The sequence below is a fragment of the Abramis brama genome (genome assembly GCF_963993115.1).
Source record: "Abramis brama genome assembly, chromosome: 25".
NCBI lineage: Eukaryota > Metazoa > Chordata > Actinopteri > Cypriniformes > Leuciscidae > Abramis > Abramis brama.
In genome coordinates this window covers 6,860,031-6,874,588 of record NC_139987.1, presented here as the reverse complement: position 1 = coordinate 6,874,588, position 14,558 = coordinate 6,860,031, and the positions used below count along the sequence as shown (strand labels likewise).

The following is a 14,558-nucleotide window of genomic DNA, read 5'->3' as shown; positions in this document are numbered from 1 at the left end:
AAAAACGCAAGGTATAGAGACGCGATTTTTTTTAAAGTTGAACTTATTTGAACTTGAGCGCTGCATGAACACTGTGTCATGTGCGAGACTCTGCAAAAGACCTGAGTGCAGCGATCAAACACATCCGTCTGGTGCATTTACATTGAAAAATAATGAAAAAAGTAGCGAAGTGGAATGGAAAAAAGTGTTCTGTGTGAACGACCCCTAATAGTGCCTTAAGAAACACCACTAAAAAAAAATATATATATATATATTTTTTATAAATGTCACCTATAGCCACCAGAATATCCTCGAGTCTTCCAGACATCTCCCCTTCAATGCTTTCCTGAAGGGTCTTTCCGCTCAGACTCTTATACTCAACCAGAGCTGAGAGAAAAAGATTGAAACAAAGGTCACACAGCTGAGAGTAAACAGGAACAGTGGGTGATTCTGAAACCACATTATTCCTTTCAGTTCTGTTTATATCACTTTCACATTTAATTTACAATTCCTTCAAAATTACTACATATGCTTTATATTAATTTCTGCATCATATAAAATGAGGGATATGATGCTGTCTAAGCCAGCAGGAGGTACTTTGTCTGAGCTGAGGAACGCTTCTGTGGCAGAGGATGTCGATAAACTTGCTCTCGTCGGTTCCCCACTTTTTCTCTCCCGCCTCGTACAAGATCTGCACAAAAATAACAAGTGTAGATATAACAGAAAATCACCACATGGTTACCGCCATTTTGATGGGCACAGTCTTTCTTGGGACATTTTGGTTTTTCATTTGATGCATTTAGTTGGGGTTAAACAACTGACAAAAGATCAGCAATAGTGTCTTCACTTCACCTTAGCATCCTCTTTAGCTTTTGCCACGTCCACATTGGTACTTTCATCCCTCTTGCCCTTTTAGTTAGAAAGACAAACAAATTGAAGGCATGACGGCTACATAACTCATTTGAATGAATTTAAATATGATGCAGGACTGAAAAAAAAATTCATTTGACTGAACCTCAGCGAGGATCAACAATGTTTTTTCAAAGTCCCCTGACACCTCAGATTTCAGGTCTTTAATCAGAGGTTTTCCGGTTTCTGGAAAATAGACATTTTAATGAGATCCAAGGGACAAAGTACCCAAAAAAAAGGAAAAAAAGAAAATAAGTAACATAAAAAGATACAAACCAGCCAAATATGCATCACACAGAGCCTTGATCTGATGGTTGGAGCGTGATGCAAATAGTTCGATCAAAACGCCTTCGTCTGTTCCAGCACCCTGTGATGAAACTCATTCTGTTAGCATTGAACTTCAATAGCTATGTTTCCATCCAAAGCTGTAAATTCAACTTATGTGCCAAATTGAAATTTCGCATAACACATTTGCGAATAAAGCATTGTTTCATCCCATGTGCTTAAGAGAACAAAATCATCACTCTCTGGCAAATTGGCACAAAATACCTGTAATAAAAATGGAAGTTGCTTGCTTCTTATCGAAAAAAAAAAAAAAAAAATATCTGCCTCAATTGAGTAAATTTCAGTAATTCAGTAACTACAATAAATGTACTTTTTAAGGGTAAGGTTTAGATTTGGGCGCTAGGTTTTTAGCTTTTATTACCATGAGTCTGTATTAATTTGATAGTATAATTTATGTTTTACTAGCTGTTATTTAATACTTCATGAGATTCGAAAGCAATATAAGATAGTCTTACAAACATTTCATACATGAAACATAACATAATTTACTTCAAAAGATTGTTTTTGATCGTGGTTTGTAGTACCGCGGGACGCAGACAGACCCCTCTCCAAAATTTGCTTAAAAATAGGTGGATGGAAACATAGCTAATGACTTTATCTTAGTTCAATTCAAAATAAAGTCCAAATAAAGACATTTAAACTATTAGCAGTCAAAAAGAAACAAGATTGTGTACTTTTATAGCACGCATGAACTCTTGGCAGTCAAACTTAGCAGGAGGAGTGATCAGGGCCACCAAAACATCTTCAAAATCTCCATGTGTATCACCTTCCAAGTCATGGCAAAGAGTCTGAGATGAAACACATATGCGTTTAAACATCAGACAACAGTTATTTGCAACATTTGCACAGGGAATGTGTGTCAGCGATGGTGTTTTACCCTTCCAGTGGCGTCCTGATACGCTTTACAGATCAGCTGGCGCTGGGCATTGCTTCTTTGAGTCAGAATGTCAATTAGAGTCTTTTCAGTAGTTCCTGAAGAATTGAACATTTAGAATTGAAGAATTTACACACACAGTTCCTCATTGTGACATTAGGTCAATGACAGCGGGCAAATAAATAGGAACAGGATTTCAACATCTCAGTTGAACATGTGCAGTGTAAGTTCACTAAAAGTCCACACTAGTTCCTTACCAATGCCTTCAATGGCTTTCCTTAAAGCAGCAGCATCCTCCCCTGGAGTAAAGCCAGGCTTCTCCTTAATCGTGCCGCGTGCTGTTGACTTAATAAAACAGATCACGCTGATGATAACTAAGTAAATATTCTCAAATACAATATTGACTGTATATAAAACTAATAAAATACAATGACAATCTTACAGTAACAGTCAGAGAGGAGGGGGATTCCAGGAGAAGATCCAAGTCATCCTGAAAGTAAAACAGAAAGTATTAAATGTTCTGAATAAACTATTATCTTCCTTTAAACACACACACACACACACACACACACACACACACACACACACACACACACACACTTTCAGAAGAATAATGTAAATTAAGTCTGTCAATCTAAAACAAACAACTGTACTGACCCATACAGAAGACATTCTTGCTGTTTGTGGCTGGGTTTTTAGCTCTGCAACCAGATAATAATTATATTTGTTATATTGTACAGAAATGTAAATCAATAAACTTCTGTTTTTTAGTTAAAGTTTTTAGTCACAATCAAAAGCTTTGTTAATGTTTTCAAAAGCGTAAAGCTGCATTAATTCTAACGCTGCGCATCTTTACGCATTAATGATGAATTTGGTCAAAATGGAGGATTACATCCCGATCACGCAAGTATCATAGCAAAGTTGATGTTTTATGCAATTTTTATAAGCGATTCACTACAGAATGACAAAATCCGTTAACATCACCGAGCTCGCTGAGAGCAAACCCAACAAAACATGATGATTCTCGCGTCTTTTACACACGAATACTTGGCAACACGCATTGTAACACACACACAAACACATCAAAATCGACTAGGTAAAGAACTGCACGGTTGGCATAAACACTGATTTCAGTAGATTTCGGAACAAACTTACAACTTTACCTTGCTGAAGCGTCTCTCTCTGTCTGTGTGTGTACTGCAAGCCACACCTTTCACTACTGTGACCACAGGCTACACCCAGCGCAAACACTAAAGGATATGAGATCACTCCACGAGCTCGGCCTGAATGCGTGTCTCACGCCAGTTTACGTGGCCACAACTGAGAGCCAAACATCACATATGCAGCCTATATGATGAATGTGTTAATAAACTAGTTAAAATGTAGCCTACAGTTTCAGCTCATAGTATGACTTTGCATTTGCTCCCAAATGCAATAAAAAAAAGCTTATTAAAAAAGCTGTTCCCAGCAGGACAACACTTTCACAGATGATTAATCTATGAGTTTGAGTCATGGCTCGCGTGAGCAAGAAAAACGAGCAAGAAATATATCCGGTTAGTTTTATTACTCAAAACGCATTTCATAATTTCCTATGGGAATAAGGAAGTTGACTGATTGTTGGCTATTATCAACGCTGAATCTTTTGCCAGGACCAGCAGCTGTTCATAAGCACAGTCATAAAATCATAATCTGAAACATCAAATATGAATGTTACTGTTTCATGAGTACAATATTCAGCACTAACATAATCCATTTCGCTAGTCCTTTCCTGTCCAGTTTAGTTGTGGAAGTTATGTCATGTCCTGCACTGAAGATATCACATGTCCTATATAAAACTATAAATTGTAGGCTATAAAACCCTAATAAAGACAAATATCCATTTTAAAAAACATTAAATAATCATTTATATGAAACAATCCCAACTCGCCGTGATCTTTACAAGCCCAACAAACAGTACATAGCCTACCTGAGACAGATGCTGACAAATGCTTCAGCCAAATGCATAAATGTAAATGTATAAAACAACTTAGCATGAGACAACTTGTCTCAACTTGACATTAATTTAGCAAAAAAACAAAACAACAACAACAACAAAAAAAACGTGTCTAAAGAAAATAACTTAGCCTTTCATTTACAATGTTCCTTCATTAGCCTACACATATTACTCTTGTCTGAATGCTGCCCGTTTGGTTTAATTGTGTTCACTTGGTCAGCTATTTCAAGATACTGTAATTTTAGCATGAAGGACAGAATTCACAAAACTTTTACTCACTCTGACTGAGATACAGCCCCAACTAACCCTATATCTTGCTGATTTAGCGTAGCTGCTTCTAGCACTGTCTGATGTCTCCCTCTGCTGGTTGTCACTGGGGAAAATACAAATTTAGCTTTATTTTTCGAAAGCCTTGACCTCGTGCAAAACCCAGAAACTGAGAAAGTGTGGAAACCAAAGAGCTTGATGAAAGTCTAGTTTTTTGATTCAGCTCTCATTTGTCAAGAGCTGTTGAGGTTTACAACCTCGGTAAATCACCTGTTCTCCACAACCACTGCTGAAAAGATACATTAATATTTCAATTTCACAAGAGGCCAGCTGAGTGTATGTAAAACACCAGCCCTCTTTTATCTAGTCGAATCTCCACTGCAGCACACTTGAGCAAATTGTGGGTTGAAGGAAGCAGCGGATGATCCAAGCCAGAGTAACGTCTTAAGTGCAGATTGCTCCAGAACACTGAGGGATACCAAGTCTTTCCCAGAGAGACCAGGAGAGCTTTGTGCTCTGAGAAGATCACTGAGCACTAGCTGAAGCATACAAATACAGAATCCACAGTCAAATACTTCCATATAGGCTATATACTTTTATTTTTTACTTTTTATTTACCTTTTTTAAAAACTGGTGAGCACAATGGAATATGTGGATACAAAATACAGGGAACCAAGAAAAAAGATATTTTGAAATTTAACTTCAAATTTCATACATTTTTGTCATTTTCTGTGATCGGAACATACAAAATGAGACAAATCTTATATATATATATATACAGTGAGGAAAATAAGTATTTGAACACCCTGCTATTTTGCAAGTTCTCCCACTTAGAAATCATGGAGGGGTCTGAAATTGTCATCGTAGGTGCATGTCCACTGTGAGAGACATAATCTAAAAAAAAAAATCCAGAAATCACAATGTATGATTTTTTAACTATTTATTTGTATGATACAGCTGCAAATAAGTATTTGAACACCTGAGAAAATCAATGTTAATATTTGGTACAGTAGCCTTTGTTTGCAATTACAGAGGTCAAACGTTTCCTGTAGTTTTTCACACACGGCAGGAGGGATTTTGGCCCACTCCTCCACACAGATCTTCTCTAGATCAGTCAGGTTTCTGGGCTGTCGCTGAGAAACACGGAGTTTGAGCTCCCTCCAAAGACTCTCTATTGGGTTTAGGTCTGGAGATAGGCCACGCCAGAACCTTGATATGCTTCTTACAGAGCCACTCCTTGGTTATCCTGGCTGTGTGCTTCGGGTCATTGTCATGTTGGAAGACCCAGCCTCGACCCATCTTCAATGCTCTAACTGAGGGAAGGAGGTTGTTCCCCAAAATCTCACAATACATGACCCCAGTCATCCTCTCCTTAATACAGTGCAGTCGCCCTGTCCCATGTGCAGAAAAACACCCCCAAACCATGACGCCTTAGTGTATTACCAACAGTAACCTTGGAAACGGTGGTCCCAGCTCTTTTCAGGTCATTGACCAGCTCCTCCCGTGTAGTTCTGGGCTGATTTCTCACCTTTCTTAGGATCATTGAGACCCCACGAGGTGAGATCTTGCATGGAGCCCCAGTCCGAGGGAGATTGACAGTCATGTTTAGCTTCTTCCATTTTCTAATGATTGCTCCAACAGTGGACCTTTTTTCACCAAGCTGCTTGGCAATTTCCCCGTAGCCCTTTCCAGCCTTGTGGAGGTGTACAATTTTGTCTCTAGTGTCTTTGGACAGCTCTTTGGTCTTGGCCATGTTAGTAGTTGGATTCTTACTGATTGTATGGGGTGGAGAGGTGTCTTTATGCAGCTAACGACCTCAAACAGGTGCATCTAATTTAGGATAATAAATGGAGTGGAGGTGGACATTTTAAAGGCAGACTAACAGGTCTTTGAGGGTCAGAATTCTAGCTGATAGACAGGTGTTCAAATACTTATTTGCAGCTGTATCATACAAATAAATAGTTAAAAAATCAACCTACGATGACAATTTCAGACCCCTCCATGATTTCCAAGTGGGAGAACTTGCAAAATAGCAGGGTGTTCAAATACCTATTTTCCTCACTGTATATATATATATATATATATATATATATATATATATATATATATATATATATATATATATATATAAGAGTATGGAGGACAAATGAGAGCTGAATAAAAAAAATAGACTTTCATCAAGCTCTTTGGTTTCCACACTTTCTCAGTATATATATATATATATAATATATATATATATATATATATATATATATATATAGGCTATATATACTACTGGTCAAAAGTTTTAGATCGGTAAGATTTTTAAATGTTTTTAAAAGAAGTCTCTTCTGCTCACCAAGGCTGCATTTATTTGATAAAAAACAATAAAAAAACCTTTTGATTATTGTGAAATATTATGACATTTAAAATGACTGTTTTCTATTTTAATATATTTTAAAATGTAATTTATTCCTGTGATCAAAGCTGAATTTTCAGCATCATTACTCCAGTCTTCAGTGATCCTTCAGAAATCATTCTAATATGCTGATTTTATGCTCAAAAAAAAAAAAAAAACATTCATTATTATTTTAAATGTTGAAAACAGTTGTGTACAATTTTTTTTTCAAAATTCTTTGATGAATAGAAAGTTCAAAAGAACAGCATTTATTTAAAATAGAATATTTTCTAACATTATAAATGTCTTTACTGTAACTTTTGATCAGTTTAACTCATCCTTGATGAATAAAAGTATTGATTTATTTTATTTATTTCCCCCAAAAATAAAATTAAAATTCTTACTGACCCCTAACTTTTGAAGGGTAGTGTTTAATGTTACAAAAGCTTTCCATTTCAGATAAATGCTGTTCTATTCATCAAATAATCCTGAAATAAAAATGTAAAAAACTGTTTTCAACATTGATAATAATCAAAAATGTGTCTTGTGCATCAAATTATCATATTAGACTGATTTCTGAAGGATCATGTGACACTGAAACTGGAGTAATGATACTGAAAATTCAGCTTTGATCACAGGAATAAATTACACTTAACTATATATTCACAAACAGCTGTTTTAAATTGTAATAATATTTCACAATATGACTGTTGTTGTTTGTATTTTTAATCAAATAAATGCAGCCTTGGTGAGCAGAAGAGACTTCTTTTAAAAACATTAAAAATCTTACCGATATAAAACTTTTGACCGGTAGTGTATATATTTAATTTATTCATATTTTATTGTATCTACTGAAAAAGTAAGCTATTAAAGGCAAACCCATTTATTTACTCATAAATCATATTTCAGTTTTAAGGCTAATTTTATTCTGTAACACTGATATGCCTTTTTTTTAGATGTTCATAAAAGATGAATTTATCTGGTAAATGAATGCATACTAAAAAGCATATTTGCGGTGTCTGTATTTAATGAACATTTAAAATGACTGTTTTTCTGCATTTTTGAACAAAAATCACAACTTCCTCTAAACAGAATCAAACTTTGCCCAAATAGTTTCACACATACAGAACAAATTGACTGATTATTGCACAGTTTGTGTAGGCTAAATATGAGTAAAAATGTGAAAATATTCTGCTTTGAATGCTCATATTTTTGCTAAAGCTAAGTGATGAAAAACAATAAAACTACACTAGCATATATTCAAACAATAGTCAACTATAATGACAATAGATTTTAACTGAAGGTTTAACTGTATTAGAGTTTTTTTTCATAAATATCATGTCAGGGTCAAGTTGTCACATAAATATATATAATTCATAAAGTATTGTTTTAAATGTATTTGTTACAATATTTTTATAACTAAACATTGGTATTTTATGTACTTTTATGCTTTTAATGTTTTTAGCTAAAAAGCCAATTAGACAATGTGCTTCTTGACACAACATTATAATGTTTATTAAATGTGTTTTTTTTTTCTTCTTCTTTTTTTCTGGCCAATGACAGTGAAAATGTTCATTAGCGATTTTGTAAAATTAACTCCCCCAAAATATTACCTGCTATAAGTGACAACTAGCCCCAAAAACTTCCTGTTAATCATTCTAGTTAAAAATTGGACATTAACTCCCTCTCAATTCGTCTTTACCACTGGGAAGCTCAGGGATAATTTTGATACCCAAGTTCACAAGTTGGGTGGGCCATAAACTTTAAACATGGCGGAGGGGAGAACGACTGTGACTGCCATTCTTCATTAGTTTTTTTTCACAACAGCTACATCGCCTTGATTTGTCGTTAAAGTTGTGCTTATTTACATATAGTCATATGAATGATCATTTGAAGAGTAGCCTAGCCTAGCTATTGCATGTTTAATAGCCTACACAGTGAATAAATAGCCTGTATATTTGACTGAAATTCCAGAATCGTCAGCAAGCTGTGTATAGCCTAACGTTAGATAGGTTAAAGTGGTGAATGTTGGTTGTCAATGACGCTAAATATCACTTTGGATTTAAAAAGATTTTCCCAATAAATAAACAAGAATAAACCTGGTGTCCTCCATGATTCCTGTTCTTTCCGACAACAAAGCTCTTGAATACGACGAGCGAATCACGACTTCAGAAGTGGGAAGTAGGACATTTACGATATACCACGTGAAGGCAACATTAATCATGTCATAGAGTCTACGCTATGATGAATTGATAAAGCTAATAGATGACAACCTGAGGTTTTTAATCACCTCAGGCTGTTGTTCTACATGATGCCACATGGTGGAGTCTTGTCTAAATCAGGAGAAAGTGCAATTAGCTGAAATTAAGTAAATGCTGCATGCTCAGTCCTATAAACACATTACAATGAAGCCTTTGCTGCCTTTAAGACTAACCACAGCTAGACTAAAAAGATAGATGATTGATATGTGTCTTTAAGGATCGAAGGACCACAGGAGAGGTAGACAAACAAACTATTTCCACCTTTTTTTTTCTTTTTGGCATCTTGTCTGAGGAAAAAACAAGAGGGCCTAGGCTATTTTCCTGTGTGAGCAGAAAGCATATGTGGCGCAGCTTTCCTCATTGTGCTTTTCTTTTCTTCATTTCCAGTGACCGTAAGAAAAATTAGATGCTGAAAGACTCTATTAATTTGGGAAACACTGCCAAAACCTCAGTCCACATGAAATCCTCTAGACGAGAAATGCCTCCTCTTGAACTACAGACCAAATGTCCAATCTCCTCCCAGACAAAATGACAGTTAAACCCATCAAACGCTACACCATCCAGCACTAGGCCTTACTTCCCCTCACAACGCTCACCCAAAGACCCCAAAAAGGTTTAAATCATCCCGTAATTAATATTCCTCGAGAAAGAACCCATGAGGAACCAATTATTCAATAAGACCCCCAACCCCCATTGTTTAATGTGACATACAGGACGTATGTACGCCACAGTTGACGCTTTCAGCCGGTGGATTCAGAGGTCCAACATCACCGCCATTGGCTAGGCTCGATCCTCGACCGCTGCACGACGATAATTGAGATCAGATGCGAGCGCGACCTGCGCAGAGGGTAACCTGGAAGCATTTATTTTATGGAAAAGATGTTTAGTTAAGTGCAGCGCTGTGGTCTAATGAGGCTGGACTGGGTTCTGTGATGAATATGATTGGTGAAAGCTCTGAAGGCTGGTTCCTGAGTCCTTCCTTCCTTGCGCATCAGGTTACAGATTAGTAGACTTCCTGTCCACTCCACGCATTTACTCTCGAAAAGACAATCCTTTTTAATGAAGCTTATCATGTATTCGACTCCGATGCATTAATCCTTTTTTTGTGACTTAACATTTGATAAGAGGGGCTCTGTAACACATCATGAGTCTGCTCTCTGATGTCATTTAGCTTTGATGGGCACATGTAGCCTAATTAGCATATAGCATTTTTTTTTGTTCTATCAATTAATTTATGTAATGTAAAAATGCAAGTCTTGGATACAAAAACTTGATTACACCTCTTCTATGAGTAGCTATGTTTAAAAAGTCATTTTAATTTTTTTTACCAATTGGAAACATTCAAAAATATATATTTTTAAATGATTAAGATGTGTATATTCGCATGTATTCATGGCGTGAGGAAAAAGTTATTTTTTACTTGATGGTTACACCACATGACATTTTTGTCATTAAATTGGAACTTTTCTTAATTTAGTTTTTTCAAAACCATATGAAACCAATATTACTAAGAACTTGACAGACAGACATTAATTTTGCTTGCGAAATCATTTGGACATGCTAATTTCTTCCGCACAAACATTAGTGGCACACTATATTTCGAGTTTTTCCATACCGGTCTATTATTTTTGTGCCATTTAGGCCTATATAGGCTACATACTTACATGTTCTTGTGTAAGTGGGCAGATCTTGGCCAGAATAATGTACAAACGCTGAGTCCAAAATGTAATACTTTCCTACTACATAGGGAAAAATAGTCTACCAAAAGAGCAGTGTGTCTGAAAACATATTTTCAAAAAACAAGGAAAAGTCCCCTGATGACCTATACCTATGACCCTAGTACGTCTGGATTATATTCATACACACATTTATACTATAGAACATACTTAGCGGTCGCAAAATAAGTTCAAGTTCAAACTCAGTAGTACGTGATTTCGGACGCAGCGAAAGTCGACCAGACTCTATGCCACTCGTCTGCCTATATGTGAGACCACCAACCTATAAACTCAAGAAGTAAACATTTTATTTTTTCATGCTAGGCCTACTCATTGCGAAATCTCATAAGGTGGCCTTAAAGGGGCAATTCAAGGTATAAAAAAACAAACAAACAAAAAAACCTTCAAGGTCTATAAAAAGTTTTAACTTTAGAAAGCCTGGTCATGCGCGAAACGCTGCAAAAGACTTGAGCACAACGGTCAAACACATCCGTCTATATAGCAGATGTTTACATAGATAGAAAAACAACGGATAAGTAGCGAAATAGAATGCAAAAACGCATTCTGTGCCTTATTAGATGGCGAGTTACTCCACTACCCAATCTTTAGATCTGTTCGTGACACAGAACTGCGGTCCACTTTCATTCCCTTCCACTGTCACTTGTGATCACGGGCTCAGCAAGGCCTCTCACCCCAGTCGCGTGTCCCTCTAACTAACTTGCATGGCAGGTGCCTCCCTTCTGGTTTGTGCAGTAAAGACTTATGAATAATATGCGCTCAGCAGCAGCACAGACAGCTTTGAGCACGTGCGCATGTACGCCGTGACCCGCACTCGCCTCATCTCGCGTCTCTCCGTGCTTTGAGCCGTTGATTACAGTTCTCCTGGGGGAATATCACGACTCCGTGGAGATGGGGGTATCTAGTGCTCCAGTCACTTAGGATCAAGACAGGGGCAGGAAATCGCTACGGACTTAAAGCTAAATATATAATTCCTCCCGTGCCGGTAATCACAAGGTCCAGACGATTTGAAATGACAGTTTAACCACTTCAAACTCAAAGACGTTTCTGTTCAATAGGATTCATCTAATGAGCGCACCCTGTGCCAGGATGTAATTGCACATATAGCTCAGGTTTAGGTCGTTCAGGTTGGATGGAGGGCAAGTTGTGGGAAGTCCCAACTTACAGATTTGTTTTAAAAACTAGATTTGCATTTATAGTGCAAGCCAGCAAAAAGTTGAAGTTTAGTCTACTTTTTAAAAATTCCACATTTCCTCTTCCTGGAAAACAAAAATATTGATGACTTTTTGTCCAATCAGATGCCCCCAAAGTGAACATATCACTCCCCCTAATACCACCTGAATCTATAAATAGCAAGCAGCAAATCATGGTTTATAGCCCATGGCTACTATATATATAGAGACCTATAGGCATATTTATAATGGGGGTTTTCAAATTAGGTGTAAAGTAAAGCCTATGATAAACATAACTTGACAATACTTTGACGTTTTGTTCTACAACGTAAATTACACACACCGATTGCAAAAATGTGAATTTTGAAGCAATATGTTCATTTTTGAAAAAGTACGTTTTTATTAAGTAGGATTAAATAAGACTTAGTTTGGAGTAGGCTATGTGCAATTTACGTTGAAGAACAAAATGTCATAATATCGTCAAGTTATGTTTACCATAGGCTTAATATTACACAAAATTTTAAAGCCCCATATATTATAAAACCTCACAGGAAAATCCCAAAGGAACCCTGTGAATTATTTAGTCTTCCGGGTTCTGACGTCATACCTGCACCACTCTATTGATTGGATGGTTGTGTTTTGCTATTGCTGTGATCTCATTTGAATGACAGGTTGTCCCGCCCTCGCGCCAGTAAACACGTCATCTGAGATCAAGAGATGTTGCTGCAAGAGGGAGGGGAAGTTATTTTGATTAAAGATTACAAGGACACACGAATGCTCGAATTTCTTTCTTTAAAAAAAACAAAAAAAAACAACACAGTTTACAAAAACACATGGCTGAAAATATCTACAAAATGATGGGAGCTCGTAAAGAGATTAATTAAATTGCTGAAAACTGGAAAAAAAACAGGAAAAATAATTAAGTGAGAGGGATTTCAGCACTGTGCTTTATCGCAGGCCACATAATAAATGATCACGGAGGAAAAGTTTGTTAGGCTGATATCGAATAACAGCAGCGAGCTCGAAATCCAATTCAAGTGTGAAGTGACATGAGCATGCAGCGGTTAAATCTAACCGCACGTTTACGTATAGGCTACCTACATGATACATTTCGATGCATTTCACAACCAAGCCACATAAGTTGTGTAATTCTTTAAAAAGCGCTCAGATTGACATGAGATCAAGAATGAATAATGCATTCGCCAGAAAAGGCTTCGTTTTGAACTCCTTACACGCTGCCCTGATATATGCATGACTATCAGAAGAAAGAGAATCCGCGCTAATTTCCCTTCCACTTTGCATATGCAGTGATCATGCCCTTATGGCACCGACATCCCGAAGGAAAAGCTTTTTTCATCTCCAGCGAAGTGCATCTCGCGCTTAAACTGATTGGATTCTTGATGAGGCGGTCGGGGTGGCTCGCGCACTTCAGGCGAGGACGCGTCGAGCGCGCGGGAGCCAATTCGGTGCCGCTGAAGTGATTAAACGCGCTCTCGAGGTCCCCGGTAACTATCTCCGCGTACGGATGCGTGCGTGCACCGTAATCAGCGCACGCGGACAGGGAAAGCATAATAGCGCTGCTCTGCTCCTGGAGACCCCGTTGTCTGTAAAGTGCTCATATTCCCACTAACCAGCATATCAGTGTTCTAGCATTGTCACAAGAGTGAGAATGAATAATGCAGTGCAGTCCTAAATCATTTGCATGCAAACTAGGCAGGGAATGTGCAAGGTTTCCACACATTTCCACATTGCAAGACAGAAAAGGTGGCTGGACACTTTTAGGTCGGCTATTAGCAGATGCGATGTTGTTTTGATTTTGCACACACACTGACCCCTTTCTGACAGGTCAAGAGGTAACGGTCCACAAACCCGTAGAGTATATATTTCTGCGATGCGAGTTTACTGTCAATTCAAGAGTTTACAGAGCCAATTTACATGTATATATTTCCAGTGACACAGAAGGAAAAACATTCGGTCTCCCCCGCTGCTATCGCAATCCTCTCCATCATGGTAGCGGTAAACAGAGAAACACACAGTAATCCACTTGATAAATGTCAAGTGAAATGAAGCTATCAGCTGAAAGCAATTTTCGGGGCAACGTGCAGAGCCAGAGACTCGGGATTTTCACCCCTCCATCGATCATGAGCCGCTCTCTCAGGCCAAGGTATACAATGCCCCCAAATTGCTGACATATGGACCGGGGGAAACCTGGCCATTTCCTCTGTCTGCGAACTAGCTCCTCTAAACTTTTGTTTATTTAGCGACCCCATGTTTTCATCCATTAGAGACAATGCTTTTCGGTTACCGGCACAAAACGTGCAAGGAATAGTGTTGGATATTGTGAGGAATAACTGATGACGGAATGTTCTATTATTAAAATGTTTAAGGAGGCCAGGACGTGATAATGCAACCACAAAGCATGTTGGACCATAAGTTCAAGTTACTTTTCTTACACAACCGATTAGAAAAAGCGGAGCCGCATTTCCTGTTTACAAGTCACGTTATTGCCATGTTTGGCTTTTGTAATTAGTAAATAATTTTTTTATTTTATTATTATTTTCCATTTTTATGGTTCAAGTTAATTTTAAAGTCGGCATGAAATGGGAGTTGCGACAGTCTTTTATTCCCCATTGTGTATATCCGAGTGA

The 14,558-nt window shown here is 37.5% G+C and overlaps 1 protein-coding gene across 6 annotated transcripts in view; it reads right to left on the bottom strand.

Annotated features, from left to right (window-relative positions):
- Positions 1-3,429, bottom strand: part of anxa3b (annexin A3b) — a 103,101-nt gene extending 99,672 nt beyond the window's left edge. The window contains exons 1-11 of one of the 6 annotated variants that reach the window (XM_084104611.1): positions 3,271-3,429; positions 2,765-2,808; positions 2,550-2,597; positions 2,365-2,452; positions 2,111-2,205; positions 1,908-2,021; positions 1,165-1,255; positions 995-1,074; positions 832-888; positions 577-670; positions 271-366 (exon numbers count right to left, since the gene is read on the bottom strand). In XM_084104611.1, the coding sequence (XP_083960737.1) occupies positions 271-366; positions 577-670; positions 832-888; positions 995-1,074; positions 1,165-1,255; positions 1,908-2,021; positions 2,111-2,205; positions 2,365-2,452; positions 2,550-2,597; positions 2,765-2,779 (778 nt within the window). In that variant the 5' untranslated portion in view covers positions 2,780-2,808; positions 3,271-3,429. Of the gene's footprint in view, positions 1-270; positions 367-576; positions 671-831; positions 889-994; positions 1,075-1,164; positions 1,256-1,907; positions 2,022-2,110; positions 2,206-2,364; positions 2,453-2,549; positions 2,598-2,764; positions 2,809-3,262 lie in introns of all 6 variants that reach the window. The other 5 variants (XM_084104612.1, XM_084104613.1, XM_084104614.1 and 2 more) reach the window with 5 other exon arrangements.
- Between the last annotated feature and the right edge of the window lie 11,129 nt (positions 3,430-14,558).